The sequence below is a fragment of the Gobio gobio genome, assembly GCF_949357685.1.
Source record: "Gobio gobio genome assembly, chromosome: 13".
NCBI lineage: Eukaryota > Metazoa > Chordata > Actinopteri > Cypriniformes > Gobionidae > Gobio > Gobio gobio.
In genome coordinates, this window is record NC_137106.1 from 4,177,245 (window position 1) to 4,192,464 (window position 15,220).

Consider the following 15,220-nt stretch of genomic DNA (forward strand, 5'->3'; position numbering starts at 1 on the left):
GAAAAAATATATTAATAAATCGTTTAAAATAAATTAAAAATTACTTTTAAAAATCTAAGAATGCAAAATAAAAAAATAAACTCGGAAATAATATATTACTAAATTATTGTACAAAGATATTTTAAAAATCTGTTTTTTCCCCATTTAAAATTGTAAATAATATATTAATAAATAAATAATAATCTAAAATAAATAATGTCTCGAGAAATGCCTATTTAAATCTAAAGTTGGTGTGTGTGTGTGTGTGTTGATCCGGCGGGCTCTAGGACCCAGCGCGCCGCTCTCCGCGGAGTCTCTCTCAGACTGGAGTCTCGCGCTGTGGGGAGGAGGAGAGGCGAGGACACGCTCGTGCTCATCAAAACACTTTTACCTGTGTTCAGCGGGATTAAAGTAGCAGCCGAAGCAGCGAGCAATGCGCCGGAGCCCCCAGTGAGATCTGTCCCGGTAAAGTCTCTCTCCATTCAGTTTGACGCGTTAAGCTCTGGCTGTGTTCAATAGGATGCGGTTATTCCTCTCTCAGAGGCCTAAAATAAAACTGTCTCGCATTAAACCGCTCCACGCGGGCAGGGCTGGTGTGTATCCGCGTCTTTAATCATCTGGCGGATGGTGGCACTTTGTGTCACTTTAAGAACGCGCGCACGCGCACGCCCGGCGCTACAACGGTACAAAATTGCTACGTTTCTCTTTATTCTCACGCATTCCAGCGTCTCTGCGTGACAGTCCCGCCGTGTTTACAAGCGCCATGTGCGGAACACACCGCCTGTTTCTCCCGTTAATCATTCATCAGCGCGAGCTCAGGTGATGTCAGGTGTTTCGACCTGGATTATGGGATGCATTTGATCAAGTCTAACATGGATATAGTACATATTCTCATTTAATCATGTGTCAAAGAGTCACCTGAGCTGAGCCGAAGACGCTGTCATTCGCTGTAAACACTGATTTGTGATTCCGCAAAGCAGGTTATGTGGCATGTTTGAGGATAACCCCAACTTTCGGTTACAAAAATGACTTGTGTTCAGATGCGTGTTATATAATTAATATACTTATATTAATAGAACAAAATTTGTTGTATTTTGTAGTTATGAAAGTGTGAGCTCTAGCACCCTGCAGACAGTTTGGGCCGTTTCCCATTGAAGCGTAAAGTCGGCCATCTTGTCATCGCGCTTCACTCCCGGATAACAGGAAATGGGCAAAGAGGCGGGACGTGGGCGGAGCTGAGGTGACGCGATGACTAACAGACAAACGACAATCCACCTGTCACTCAAAGTGGCCACGCCCTTAATTATGCAGAACTTTAAGGATTTATATAATGTAAACGAATGAGTTATAAAATAATTCGCCCCCCTCACAGTCGTCATGAAGGGCAAAATTAGCCATATAGACCAAACCACAGTTTGTCCCAGACTGTAAACATGTGTTCTTCTGCTGTAAAGTTGGGCATTTGATCATGAGCTCAATGAGATTCTGCTCCTTCTGGAGTCTGCCTCTAGTGGCCAGTCCATGAACTGCAGTTTAACTCACTTCCATATCGGCTGAATGACACGGGGATTACATACAAAATTATGGGATTACATAAAAAAGGTCATATTCCTCCATTCATATCCATTTGAATAAATCTTGCACACATGATACAAACAAAAATCTTTTCTCCAGTATTTTCTGGACTCTAGTGTTTACGGCCCAAACTGTCTGCAGGGTGCTAGAGCTCACAGGGCCTGAGTTACACACTTTCAGCAATCAATTTATAACCAAAAATATCAAAAAGTGCCTCTTTTTTGGGGGGTTATTACAGCTCAGACAACAAATACATGTTTATCACATGTTCTAAGTCATAATTATAAGATCAAATGTTGAAAATATGATTTTAAGAGACCTCATTAGTAGATAAAAAGTCACAAATATGACATGCTAATTCATAATTATAAGATCAAATGTTGAAAATATGATTTTAAGAGTCCTCATTAGTAGATAAAAAGTCACAAATATGACATGCTAATTCATAATTATAAGATCAAATGTTGAAAATATGATTTTAAGAGTCCTCATTAGTAGACAAAAAGTCACAAATATGACATGCTAATTCATAATTATAAGATCAAATGTTGAAAATATGATTTTAAAAGTCCTCATTAGTAGATAAAAAGTCACAAATATGACATGCTAATTCATAATTATAAGATCAAATGTTAAAAATATGATTTTAAAAGTCCTCATTATTAGATAAAGTCAAAAATATGACATGCTAAGTCATAATTATAAGATCAAATGTTGAAAATATGATTTTAAATGTCCACATTAGTAGAAAAAGTGTTGAAAATATGATTTTAAAAGTCCACATTAGTAGATAAAGTGTTGAAAATATGATTACATAAAAAAGGTCAAACTCCTCCATTCATATCCATTTGAATAAATCTTGCACACATGATACAAACAAAAATCTTTTCTCCAGTATTTTCTGGACTCTAGTGTTTACGGCCCAAACTGTCTGCAGGGTGCTAGAGCTCACAGGGCCTGAGTTACACACTTTCAGCAATCAATTTATAACCAAAAATATCAAAAAGCGCCTCTTTTTGGGGGGTTATTACAGCTCAGACAACAAATACTCTGATGTGTATCAGCTTTAGCAGTGCTTTATGAACCTTCAGAGGGTAAAATGACTGTAAAATGACAGCGGTATTGTGTGTTTAGAGACACTGTGTGTGTGTGTGTGTGTGTGTGTGTGTGTGTGTGTGTGTGTGTGTGTGTGTGTGTGTGTGTGTGTGTGTGTGTGTGTGTGTGTGTGTGTGTGTGTGGGAAGCTTTTCAATGTGGGTCGGCCAAATCCAGGCGGAAATGCTCCCAGAGCATAAGTAGTTAAATGTTAGTTCAATTCAAATATGTTTATTATTAATTTATTGTCATCTCAATACAAACAAACAAGATAATCCTTATTCTCAGTGAATATAGAACACTTATTAAACGAAATGTAAATTGTCACTAAACTAAAGAAGAAGAGGAAGTAGAATGGCGCTCTTGTGTTAACCGGGAACATACTCAGAGTTGACTGAACTTACTCTGGGACTGGTTTTAGGAAGCAGCAAACCTTCAGGGTTAATCCAGCAGAGTTCAGGGTAAGTTAAGCTTGCTTTCTGGAACACCCCCTGGTTTACTTCAGGCTTTGATTCTGATGACCGGCTGCTTTAGACACTTTCTACACGTTTTAGAAATCAGACAAATTAAAGCATTAGACACTCTTATTATTGAGCCTTTTCTTCACTTTCCACTTTAGAAAGTACAGTATTTATGACTGTAATCATCATATATATTATATACGTTCAAAAGTTTTAATGTTTTTAGTCTCTTATGCTCACCAAGACTGCATTTATTTAAATAAAAAAACAGTAATATTGTCAAATATTATTCCAATGTATTTCTATTTTAATATATTTTAAAATGTAATTTATTCCTGTGATTTTCAGCATCATTACACCAGTCTTCAGTGTCACATGATCCTTCACAAATCACTCTGATATGATGCTCAACACACATTTATGATTATTATCAGAGTTGGAAATGTTTTTTCTGGATTCTTTGATGAATAGGAATTTTGAAAAGAACAGTATTTATTTTAAATAGACTCTTTTGTAACATTATACATTTCACTTCTGATCAATTCAATGCATCCTTGCTGAAGAAATTTATTCAACTATATTACTGATCAGCTCATTTCAATTATCATAGTCATAATTAAGAGATAAAATGTTGAAAATATGATTTTAAAAGTCCTCATTAGTAGATAAAAAGTCACAAATATGACATGCTTAGTCAAAATTATAAGATAAAATGTTGAAAATATGATTTTAAAAGTCCTCATTATTAGATATAGAGTCACAAATATGATTTTAAAAGTCCTCATTATTAGATAAAGTAAAAAATATGACATGCTAAGTCATAATTAAGATCAAATGTTGAAAATATGATTTTAAAAGTCCTCATTAGTAGATAAAAAGTCACAAATATGACATGCTAAGTCATAATTATAAGATCAAATGTTGAAAATATGATTTTAAAAGTCCTCATTAGTAGATAAAAAGTCACAAATATGACATGCTAAGTCATAATTAAGATCAAATGTTGAAAATATGATTTTAAAAGTCCTCATTAGTAGATAAAAAGTCACAAATATGACATGCTAAGTCATAATTATAAGATCAAATGTTGAAAATATGATTTTAAAAGTCCTCATTAGTAGATAAAAAGTCACAAATATGACATGCTTAGTCAAAATTATAAGATAAAATGTTGAAAATATGATTTTAAAAGTCCTCATTATTAGATATAGAGTCACAAATATGATTTTAAAAGTCCTCATTATTAGATAAAGTAAAAAATATGACATGCTAAGTCATAATTAAGATCAAATGTTGAAAATATGATTTTAAAAGTCCTCATTAGTAGATAAAAAGTCACAAATATGACATGCTAAGTCATAATTATAAGATCAAATGTTGAAAATATGATTTTAAAAGTCCTCATTATTAGATATAGTCACAAATATGATTTTAAAAGTCCTCATTATTAGATAAAGTCAAAAATATGACATGCTAAGTCATAATTAAGATCAAATGTTGAAAATATGATTTTAAAAGTCCTCATTAGTAGATAAAAAGTCACAAATATGACATGCTAAGTCATAATTATAAGATCAAATGTTGAAAATATGATTTTAAAAGTCATTATTAGAAAAAATGTTGAAAATATGATTTTAAAAGTCCTCATTATTAGATAAAGCCAAAAATATGACATGCTAAGTCATAATTATAAGATCAAATGTTGAAAATATGATTTTAAAAGTCCTCATTATTAGATAAAGTCAAATATATGACATGCAAAGTCCTCATTATTAGATAAAAAGTCACAAATATGACATGCTAAGTCATTGTTAGATGAACAGTTGAAGTTGGGAATTTAAAAGTTCTGAGATAAAAATTAAAAAATAATTTTAGACAAAATTTTGACTTAAAAGTCTAAATTATGACCAAAACACACACACACACACACACACACACACACACACACACACACACACACACACACACACACACACACACACACACACACACACACACACACACACACACACACACACACACATTTAAGAGATGAAATCATGCTTGTTATATTTTTTAAATGCGGTTTTAATTTTTTGATTCGCACTTATAATATTAATATTAACGTTATTGTTCTCATTTTGTGCAATATATTTTTTACATTTTGAAATCAGTTTTTACAACAGAAATGAGTCAATCAAAAACTGTCTTCAGCTTTTCATCTAAAACTAAACCCATGTCGCTTTATATGATGATTATAGCCATACATATTGTACTTTTTAAATTGGAAAAGTGAAGGAAAAGTCGTCATATATTTATATATACAGCACATAAAATGGCGGCCTGTCTGTCCTGCTGAGATGGGGAAGATGCTGAGGGGATGTTTGGCCTTCTTCTGCGGACGACTCTGAGTTCCTTCGATACGCGCGTGCCGCCAGGAACATGCGAAATGTCAAGAATGCAGAAGCTCCGAGACAGTCGAGCGCATTGTGTGTTAGTGGTGGCATCATATGACTGTCCTCGCCTCCTTGAGTGAGTCTGATTGGAGAGATTGCACTTCTACTGATCCTGTGAGCTTTACAGTGAAGACAGAGCAAACCCCTGGAACTAAAGATCAAACTCTAGACGAGTCACACAGTGAACAACACTGATGATCTGTTAGTGGGTGGGATATATTAGGCAGCAAGTGAACATTTTGTCAAATTGGCACGAATTCTAAACCGAAAGTAAAATGCACATTCTGGTCCAGCAATAATGAGGATACTCGACAAAGCAGACAATTCTGTGTCCGTTCAAGCGCGAAAGAGAACTCAATGCGGCCGCTGGGTTACTTACAAACACAACGATCAGGCATAACATTATGACCGGTCACTGATGACCTGTTGGTGGGATATATTAGGCAGCAAGTGAACATTTTGTCCTCAGAGTTGATGTGTTAGAAGCAGGAAAAATGGCCAAGCGTAAGGATTTAAGCGTCTTGCCTGATTGTGACGGCTAGACGACTGGGTCAGCAAAAGCGGGACCAACACAATATGAGGATATAATGTTATGCCTATAACTGCCTGAACACATGCCTCTCATTTGCATTGAATGGGGCTTGAGTTTATGGACCGTGTGCCGGAGTTGTGAATGACTGTAAACAGGGCGGGGGGGCCGAGGCTGAAGGGCAGATCATGTGACCCCGGGGCAGGTTATTGGGTTCATTCACACTCTGGCTGTGTGCCATCCACTTGAGTGTGTGTGTGTGTGTGTGTGTGTGTGAAAACCACACACAACCTACCACCTCCTGTCTTTCTTTTATGAAGCAAACACTCAGATTGCATTTATTTCATATTTAGCACTCAAATAAAAACATTTAAATTGGGCATTTTAAAGATTTACATTTATGCATTTAGCAGACGCTTTTATCCAAAGCGACTTACAACTTGGGGGTACAATAAGCGATTGGTCGTGAAGAGTCGAGTGAGCGCAACAAGTGCCTGAAATACTTGGTCCGTGTACATTTCTCAGTGTAGCACAGGCTAGAGTAGGGCGGGAAAGAGGAGGAAAAGAGGAAAGGTAATACCAACGTCAGATTATCTTATTCAAATGCAATTTTGCAATTGCCTATGTCAGTAATACAAGGCTAAAAATCACACACAACGAAATAAAATATTAGTAGGAGAAACAAGCTACTAGAGTCGTGCAACAGGACTAAAGAATATGTTCAAAACTTACATGCGCTCCGCCGACCTGCTTCAAAAGCCGTTCGCTTTCCCGAATGGCAACACACCTGACTACTGTATATATACACTATTTCGTTCGCTCAGCTGCCTCTGATAATTGCAGTTCAACGCGCAGATGATAGGCCGTGAATGTCTTTAAATCAAAACCAATTTATGCCTGGATCTAGGCAACTTAAGTGCAAAGCTGTCTCGGTAATACCAACGTCAGATTATCTTATTAAAGATAAAGTATGTGTGTCCTCGAGCTCGTTGTTGAAATACACTGATTAAAACGAGTCTGTGGTGAAGTAAATACTGAGTTCAGGCAAGAATTAAAAACTACTATTTTCTGATACTGGTGTTCCCAGCATATACTGGGACTGTATTTAGACTGTTTTATCATTGCTTTTGTTGTTAGGTTTGGGTCGCCATTTTGCGTTCGTTTTCTACTCCTTCGTTCAAGAGCATTGAGTGAGTTTATCTTTGGTTTTTATTGTTTGATTTACATAAATGACAGATTTATTCTCGGCTGTAATGTGATCTCAGCTGTGCAACCGTGAAACGGGACCCCACTAAAAACAGTAGCCGCGAATAGTAGTCAGTAGTCACAGAAGTCAATTTCGCAAAAACTCCCATAAATCGCAAAAAAGTTGTTACACTCGCATGAGGTGGTTTTTCAGGCCATTGGAAAAAGGACATTTTCGCAAAACTTCAATGGAAACATTTACAGGTCACCTGGTACAGCAGGGTTGCCGTATAGGGGGAAAAGTTAGGACAATTCCAAGGGACAAATAGGTAAAAACTAGGGGTGTAACGGTAAACGTATTCGTACCAAACCATTTCGGTACAGGGCTTTCTGTGCGGTGCATGCGTGTACTGAACGGTTTCCGAGTGCAAGCTTGTTTTAAGTGCGGAAAACACTTCAATCCGAGTTCCCACGCGAACATATTAAGTATTCAGTCCATTTTATCACGAAATTCAAACGATAAATGCCGTTTTGACGCTCTATGTGGCGCGACTGATCACTGAACACAGTTCAAGCGGCCGCGATCATCTGTGAAGGCGATCGATCATCTCTTAATAAAGAATAAACATGAATGAACATCTGAAGGTATGTTGAGGATACATTACAACTTACTGTCACATATCATATGTGGTGTAATCGCTCAATCAGTGTTTCAACGGCGGAAAGATCTCAATATAACTGCTTGTAAACTAAACAATGTCTTGTAATGTTAGCATTACATTTACCATCAACTCTTTCACTAAATTTATGCTCTATATTAGCCGTTATATTCATTATATTCTACTTAAACTGTTAGGGATGTCTTGATTATTTCATGCATGTTAAATAAACCTGTCATGAAAATGACAGACACTGTATAAATTATCATATTTCAACAACGAATTGGAGAAAAAGCTTTTTTATAATTAGATTCAGAAGTTAATGCAAAAACTGCCTTATGTGAAGTTTACATGTTTACATACAATGTGTTATTTGAGGGTTGATTAATATCAACTGAACCTTAGGCTAATAGTTTGGGCTCTGTTGTTAACCTTTAATATTAATCTGCAAGCAAGGGCTCCCTATATAGTTTACAGCAATATCTTCAATTAACTTTTAGTTATAATTTAATTAATTCAAGGACAGACACTTTTTTTCTTCTTCAGTAAACCACTGTTTAATAAAAATGAATAAAAAGCCATTTTGTAAAACTGCTGTACCGAACTCGTACCGAACCGCCAGTTTTGTGTACCGTTTCACCCCTAGTAAAAACTAATGTCAAAATTGTATCATATTATACACTATATAAACCATCATCATTGAGTATACTTTAGTGATGCACCGAAATGAAAAATCTGGGCCGAAACCGAAAATTTAGGATGCACTTGGCCGAAAACCGAAACTGAAGCCGAAAATGGCTTCTTTTAAAAACTTTTATATATATATATATATTGCTTGAATTTAATGGATCTGAAATGAAGAAAAAAAAAATCACAAACCAATAAAATAATCAAACTTTTATTAAGTTACATAACAAAACCTAAAATATTTTTATTTTTTACAATACATTTAAATAATAATACCAAATAATATTATTCTTCAAGTTTTATGTTTCATCAAATAAAATAGTTTTTAACAGTTGTGCAAAAAAAATCCACAATTATCTGAATAATTACAAAGAAAATCACAGAATGGTTCTCATTAAGAACATGAGATGGCGCAGTGAATAGTCTGTCTGTGCACAGTTTGTGCTGGTGCTTGGGGCAGATAAATACCTGTGTGCAATCCGCGCAAGCAATGGAAAGCGGCCTTCGTTCGCGCGCCAGTAGTCAAGGGGATTGTCGCTTCTGGCAATGGGTAGTTCAGCTGGATACGTCTCTATTTGTTCTCATACCGCTGACACGCTTAATCTTTGATAGGCAGACGTGTCGCGTGATAACTGCTCAACCGTGAGTGAAACTTAATAGCACAACGGCGAGCGTGTCGAGTATAAATATCGAAAGCCAAATGGGTCAGAATTCGCGTGCTTTTCATAGGCGTATTAATATTAAAACGCCGTTTTCATAACGCCGCCAAGCGTTAAATAACGTCTCACGCCGCCACGCGTTAAAATAACGCCACACACTGAAAGACACTAAGTTGACGCCACACGCCACTGAAAATGCAGATTTATGGGCTCATCTACATGGGCACACCTCTACTGGGTTTGAGGACTCTACAGCAAGTCGGAGCATCCAGTTTGCAAAAGCACGAAGATGGCAATAGTTTGCAACGTTAACACACTGTATATGAAACTGCATGTGAAGTGTAAATGCTCATACATATCAACACCAAACTACACGTTTTCCTGTTTTCTCATACTGGATAGTGTCTGAAATTATAATTAAAGTAACAAGTGAATGCACATTTACTTGTATCTGTACATATAACAAAGCAAAAACCTCAAACCCGGTATTTTCGCGCCGCGGAGCCAGGCGAAAGAATAAACAAAGCTTGAGCCTTCGCGCTCGCCGTTGTGCAATTCTTTGAAACGACAGAGGGCGACTCGGAGTAATTGTTTTATAAACCATCAGGAAAACGTCGAGAAGAAGTGGGCTAATGTACTCAGGTGATGATATTTATTTTAGTACGCTTCACCAAAAACCACGCTACAAAAGGATTGTGTAAAACTCAGTAAACCTTGACATTACTTGTGACATGAGATGAGAACAAAATATATGCACACATGTATACAACTAAATTAACGATCTCTTAAAGCTACGTGATATTTTCCCCCATCTAGCGGTTAAAAGGTAAATGACCATCCAGTGAATATTAGTTTCTGTTCCTCTCAATTCCGATTTCGTTTTAACTCCTACGGTGGCCGATTTAGTCCAAGATTAACATGGCTTCCAGTTCGACCTCGTCCACATTCGACACGGTGCCATCGAGTGTTAAAACGCGAAGCTTGAATTTATGGGTATGTCCCTCTTTGGCTGATGTACTTTCAAGATGGAGGGGCAAAATGGCGACCCGCATTCGAACCCTCACCTGTATGTATTTTCAATGGCATATTATAAACTTACGAGAATATTTTATTACTTGAAAGAAGTAAATATACATTAATGAGCACATATTTTTGAAAGAACTAAGTGTTTTTAGCTAAGAATAAACTAAAAAAGTTACACAGTGTAGCTTTAAATATTTCCTAATTTCACTAAACATTTTCATTTAGTTTCGTACATAATTAAACATGGATCGTTATTTAAAAGGGCTTATTTCTGCTTTTGTAGACTCATTTTGTAAATATAAGCACCCAATTTGTATGTGCAAACTGGGTGCCGGTGTGATGAGACATGAGTCATGCTTGACTAGATTCGCCTAGAACTCGTTCATCTTCGGATGCGGAGTCACGCGCGCTGTTACAAAAAATGCGCTGCACACCGCCAGGCGAAATGGGGTCTTGCGCACCGCATTGACGTCATTTTTGCCGCGCGCACCCTCGCACTCTTGCGGACGCGTCAAGTATAAACAAGGCTTTAAGCGCTTGCGCACGGATGGGAGGGGCGGGTCACATTCATTTTCGGTTTACGTTTTCGGCAGTTTTTTTTATTTCGGTCCGAAACCGATAATGCCATTTTCGGCTGAACATTTTCGGCGGCCGAAATTTCGGTGCACCCCTAGTATATTTCAAATAATAATAAAATGAATGATGACTTTGATTTGACTTATTTTGGCAATAAAAGCTAAATATCCCCATTGACCAAAAAGTAAACATCCAAATTGACCGACCACCCCCCTGTATCTGCATGAAATTGTTTGGTCCTGGCTTAGCGCACTTATCAGTAGCCGCGTTTCCATTACAGATTTGCACAAAACTTTTGCGATATTTTCTAAAAGTCGATAAAAAAATATTACAAAATGACGGCGAAAAAACTCGTCTTCTGTCCAAACATCCCATCATCTGTAAAGAATGATCCACTTTTACATACGCCCAGGTTATGGTGACGCATTGCTGCCACATACAGTGACGAGCGAAATGTTTGAATTTGCATGGTGGTAACTCAAACGGTTTTTTTTTTTACCACTTCGTTATTTTGGCTCGGAATTTCGTTTGTTGGAAATATGAACTGAATTTAGAAATGCTTTTGAAATGAAAAACTTTGCGTTTAATAAACTAAATATATTTTTTAATCTAAGACAGTGTTTGGAGTGCAAAATAATCTGTTCCCTGAGTCACGGCCTTTGTTGTTATTGTGAGTGTACACAAATAAAAGTAGACTAATATATATATATATATATATACTAATAGAGTTAGTTATATATACTAATAAAGTCCAGGCTAATCCAAGCGTTATTATAGCAGTAATAGTTGCTCTGTTTTTGAAGTCCATAAAAGTGCATCTATCCATCATTTAACTGCTCCACGTGGCTTTGGGGTGTTAATAAAGGCCTTCTGAAGCGAATCGATGCGTTTGTATAAGAAAAATATCCATATTTAAAACTTAATACAGTAAAGTTTCGGCCGACCGCCGAATCATGGGCTAATTTTAATTTTTGTAAATATACAATTTAATTGTAAAAAAAAAATCAAAATCGATGTAGCTAGCTACATTTTGGTAGTAACTTGTAGTGTATCTAACTACTTTTTCAGAAGGGTAGCTTGACTGTAGTTTAACTACTTTAATTTATAAGTAGCTTGTAGCTTGTCAAACTACTGTTTCAGAGTATCTTCCCCAACACTGGATTTGAACTTTAAACAACTACATTCTCACCTGGAAAAGTCTTAAAACTACATTTTGTGACACAATAGTAGTATTTTTAAATTATGCAGGGTTTCTCATCACGTCACTTTACCACGTGACAACAGCGAGCAGGCTCCTGATTGGTTAACGCAGCGCGAATTGACGGCAAAGTTAAACATTTTCAACCCGGGCGTTCAACCCAGACGCAAATTCACTTCTAACGCGTGAATGCACAAAAAGCACCAAATAAAATTCACGTAATTCGCGCGAATGAGGCGGAAGGGCGTCCATCACGCCGCAGGACCTCTAGACTATTCATGTCTGCTGTGAGCGCAGCATTAGGTGACCCGCGGTGTGTGTAGATAGAAACGGCTCATTCTAAGGTAATAAACGGTTCATTATGTAAGGTCTTTATTCTCCACTGAAAACATAGTTATACACACTCACCTAAAGGATTATTAGGAACACACACTAATACTGTGTTTGACCCCCTTTCGCCTTCAGAACTGCCTTAATTCTACGTGGCATTGATTCAACAAGGAGCTGAAAGCATTCTTTAGAAATGTTGGCCCATATTGATAGGAGAGCATCTTGCAGTTGATGGAGATTTGTGGGATGCACATCCAGGGCACGAAGCTCCCGTTCCACCACATCCCAAAGATGCTCTATTGGGTTGAGATCTGGAGACTGTGGCGGCCATTTTAGTTCAGTGAACTCATTGTCACGTTCAAGAAAACAATTTGAAATGATTGGAGCTTTGTGACGGTGCATTATCCTGCTGGAAGTAGCCATCAGAGGATGGGGACATGGTGGTCATAAAGGGATGGACATGGTCAGAAACAATCCCCCACACCATTACACCACCACCACCAGCCTGCACAGTGGTAACAAGGCATGATGGATCCATGTTCTCATTCTGTTTACGCCAAATTCTGACTCTACCATCTGAATGTCTCAACAGAAATCCAGACTCATCAGACCAGGCAACATTTTTCCAGTCTTCAACTGTCCAATTTTGGTGAGCTTGTGCAAATTGTCGCCTCTTTTTCCTATTTGTAGTGGAGATGAGTGGTACCCGGTGGGGTCTTCTGCTGTTGTAGCCCATCCGCCTCAAGGTTGTGTGTGTTGTGGCTTCACAAATGCTTTGCTGCAGACCTCGGTTGTAACGAGTGGTTATTTCAGTCAAAGTTGCTCTTCTATTCAGCTTGAATCAGTCGGCCCATTCTCCTCTGACCTCTAGCATCAACAAGGCATTTTCTCCCACAGGACTGCCGCATACTGGATGCTTTTCCCTTTTCACACCATTCTTTGAAAACCCTAGAAATGGTTGTGCGTGAAAATCCCAGTAACTGAGCAGATTGTGAAATACTCAGACCGGCCCGTCTGGCACCAACAACCATGCCACGCTCAAAATTGCTTAAATCCTCTTTCTTTCCCATTCTGACATTCAGTGTGGAGTTCAGGAGATTGTCTTGACCAGGACCACACCCCTAAATGCATTGAAGCAACTGCCATGTGATTGGTTGATTAGATACTTGCATTAATGAGAAATTGAACGGGTGTTCCTAATAATCCTTTAGATAAGTGTATATTATACTGCACTTCTGTCAATGGATCCTCATAAAAACTTACACACTGCACCTTTAAAGAGACACAAAACCACATTTATTGTTTGTATTTAGTTAATACGTTGACAGAAAGCTTTGTTTCACATCAATGTTTAGTTTAGTTTTGTTCATGAATCAGAAATTGTTCACTGAAGACAGAAAATATCTTGATTATCAATGACAAACAAAGTCGAGAAATGCTAATTAAACCTCCCACTGTCTCGGCCAACACCGGAAATTCATTTTCGGTCAGATATTTTTTGTTTCTCTGAAATTATGCCATATATAGTATCGTATAAGGAAGCTGCCGCTGACGCTTTGGGCCAATCAGGTGACTTAAAGTAAGCAGGCAGTCACTGGTCAACGTGTGTGTGTGTGTGTGTGTGTGTGTGTTTGTTCATGATGCTGCCAGCCTTTGAAGTCGTCTTCCTTTCGCACAGGAAGTGGTTGCTTGTGCAGCGAGTGTGATACTGAGACTCATTATCTCTGCGATGAGCGCCTGACAGTCAACGCTGCATTTATTGTTGTGGATATACTGTAATAATGTGATCGCTGATTAACTTATTCAACGTGTCGAAGAGCTTTATGAAGGACAGATTACCTTCAGCAATCTTGGCAGTGCAGTCTGAATATTATTAATGATAATACTTTGACATGTTTACTGAGCATTACAGCCTTTAATAATATTGTTGTGTGCTGGGTTCTTACAGTAAACGGACAAATCCTTTCATTTGTGATGGATCATTTTTTATAAAAAGAGATTTTGATGTCACTTCGGCGGCATTTATGTGATCAAAAATACAGTAAAAATTGTTAAATATTTTTCCAGTGTAAATCAGATGTTCTCTATGTGAATATATAGTAAAGTTTAATTTATTCCTGAGATTTTCAGCATCATTACTCCAGTCTTCAGTGTCACATGATCCTTCTCATATGAGGATCTGATGCTCAACACACATTTATGATTATTATCAGTGTTGAAAACATCAATTGCATCTTTGCTGAATAAAAATATTCATTTCTGATCCCAGACTAACTTTAATAAATGCATGTTTCCATGATTCTCTTGTGTGTTTAATGGGATGTTGGTCTCTACTGTAAGTGTTTATAGTGAAATGTGTGTGTGATCTCCTCGCAGGCGACCCGTGTGAAGAGGCTCAGCCGGAGTGAAGGATAGACTGACGGGCTGCCGCTGGAGAGCATGACGACGGACGGGGTGATCGTGAAGGAGGGGTGGCTGCACAAGCGAGGTGTGTGTGTGTGTGTGTTCTGTAGCAGGGATTGATCAGCTTTGATAACACACATGTATGTTTCAGCGCCTCGAGGCAAATGTGAGGGGAAGAACGAATTACAGACAACATACAAGAGGCAGAGAGAACAGAGCATCACAGCAGCTCAATAGGGTTCCCTTCAGGCTGTTTACACACGCACACACACACACACGCAGGCACATACACACACACACACATACACAAGCACACACTCTCGCTCTCACGCACATACACGCACGCACACACACATGCGCATGCACACACGCACATACACACGCACGCACTCTCGCTCTCACGCACACACACACGCACGCACATACA

General features: G+C 37.8%; 1 protein-coding gene across 2 annotated transcripts in view; it reads left to right on the forward strand.

Moving 5' to 3' along the window:
* The first annotated feature begins 300 nt into the window (after positions 1–300).
* akt1 (v-akt murine thymoma viral oncogene homolog 1) overlaps positions 301–15,220 on the forward strand; it is a 105,213-nt gene continuing 90,293 nt past the window's right edge. The window contains exons 1-2 of one of the 2 annotated variants that reach the window (XM_079833197.1): positions 301–444; positions 14,767–14,878. In XM_079833197.1, coding sequence (XP_079689323.1) covers positions 14,830–14,878 — 49 coding nt within the window. In that variant the 5' untranslated portion in view covers positions 301–444; positions 14,767–14,829. The remainder of the gene's footprint in view (positions 445–14,766; positions 14,879–15,220) is intronic. The other variant, XR_013817763.1, reaches the window with a different exon arrangement.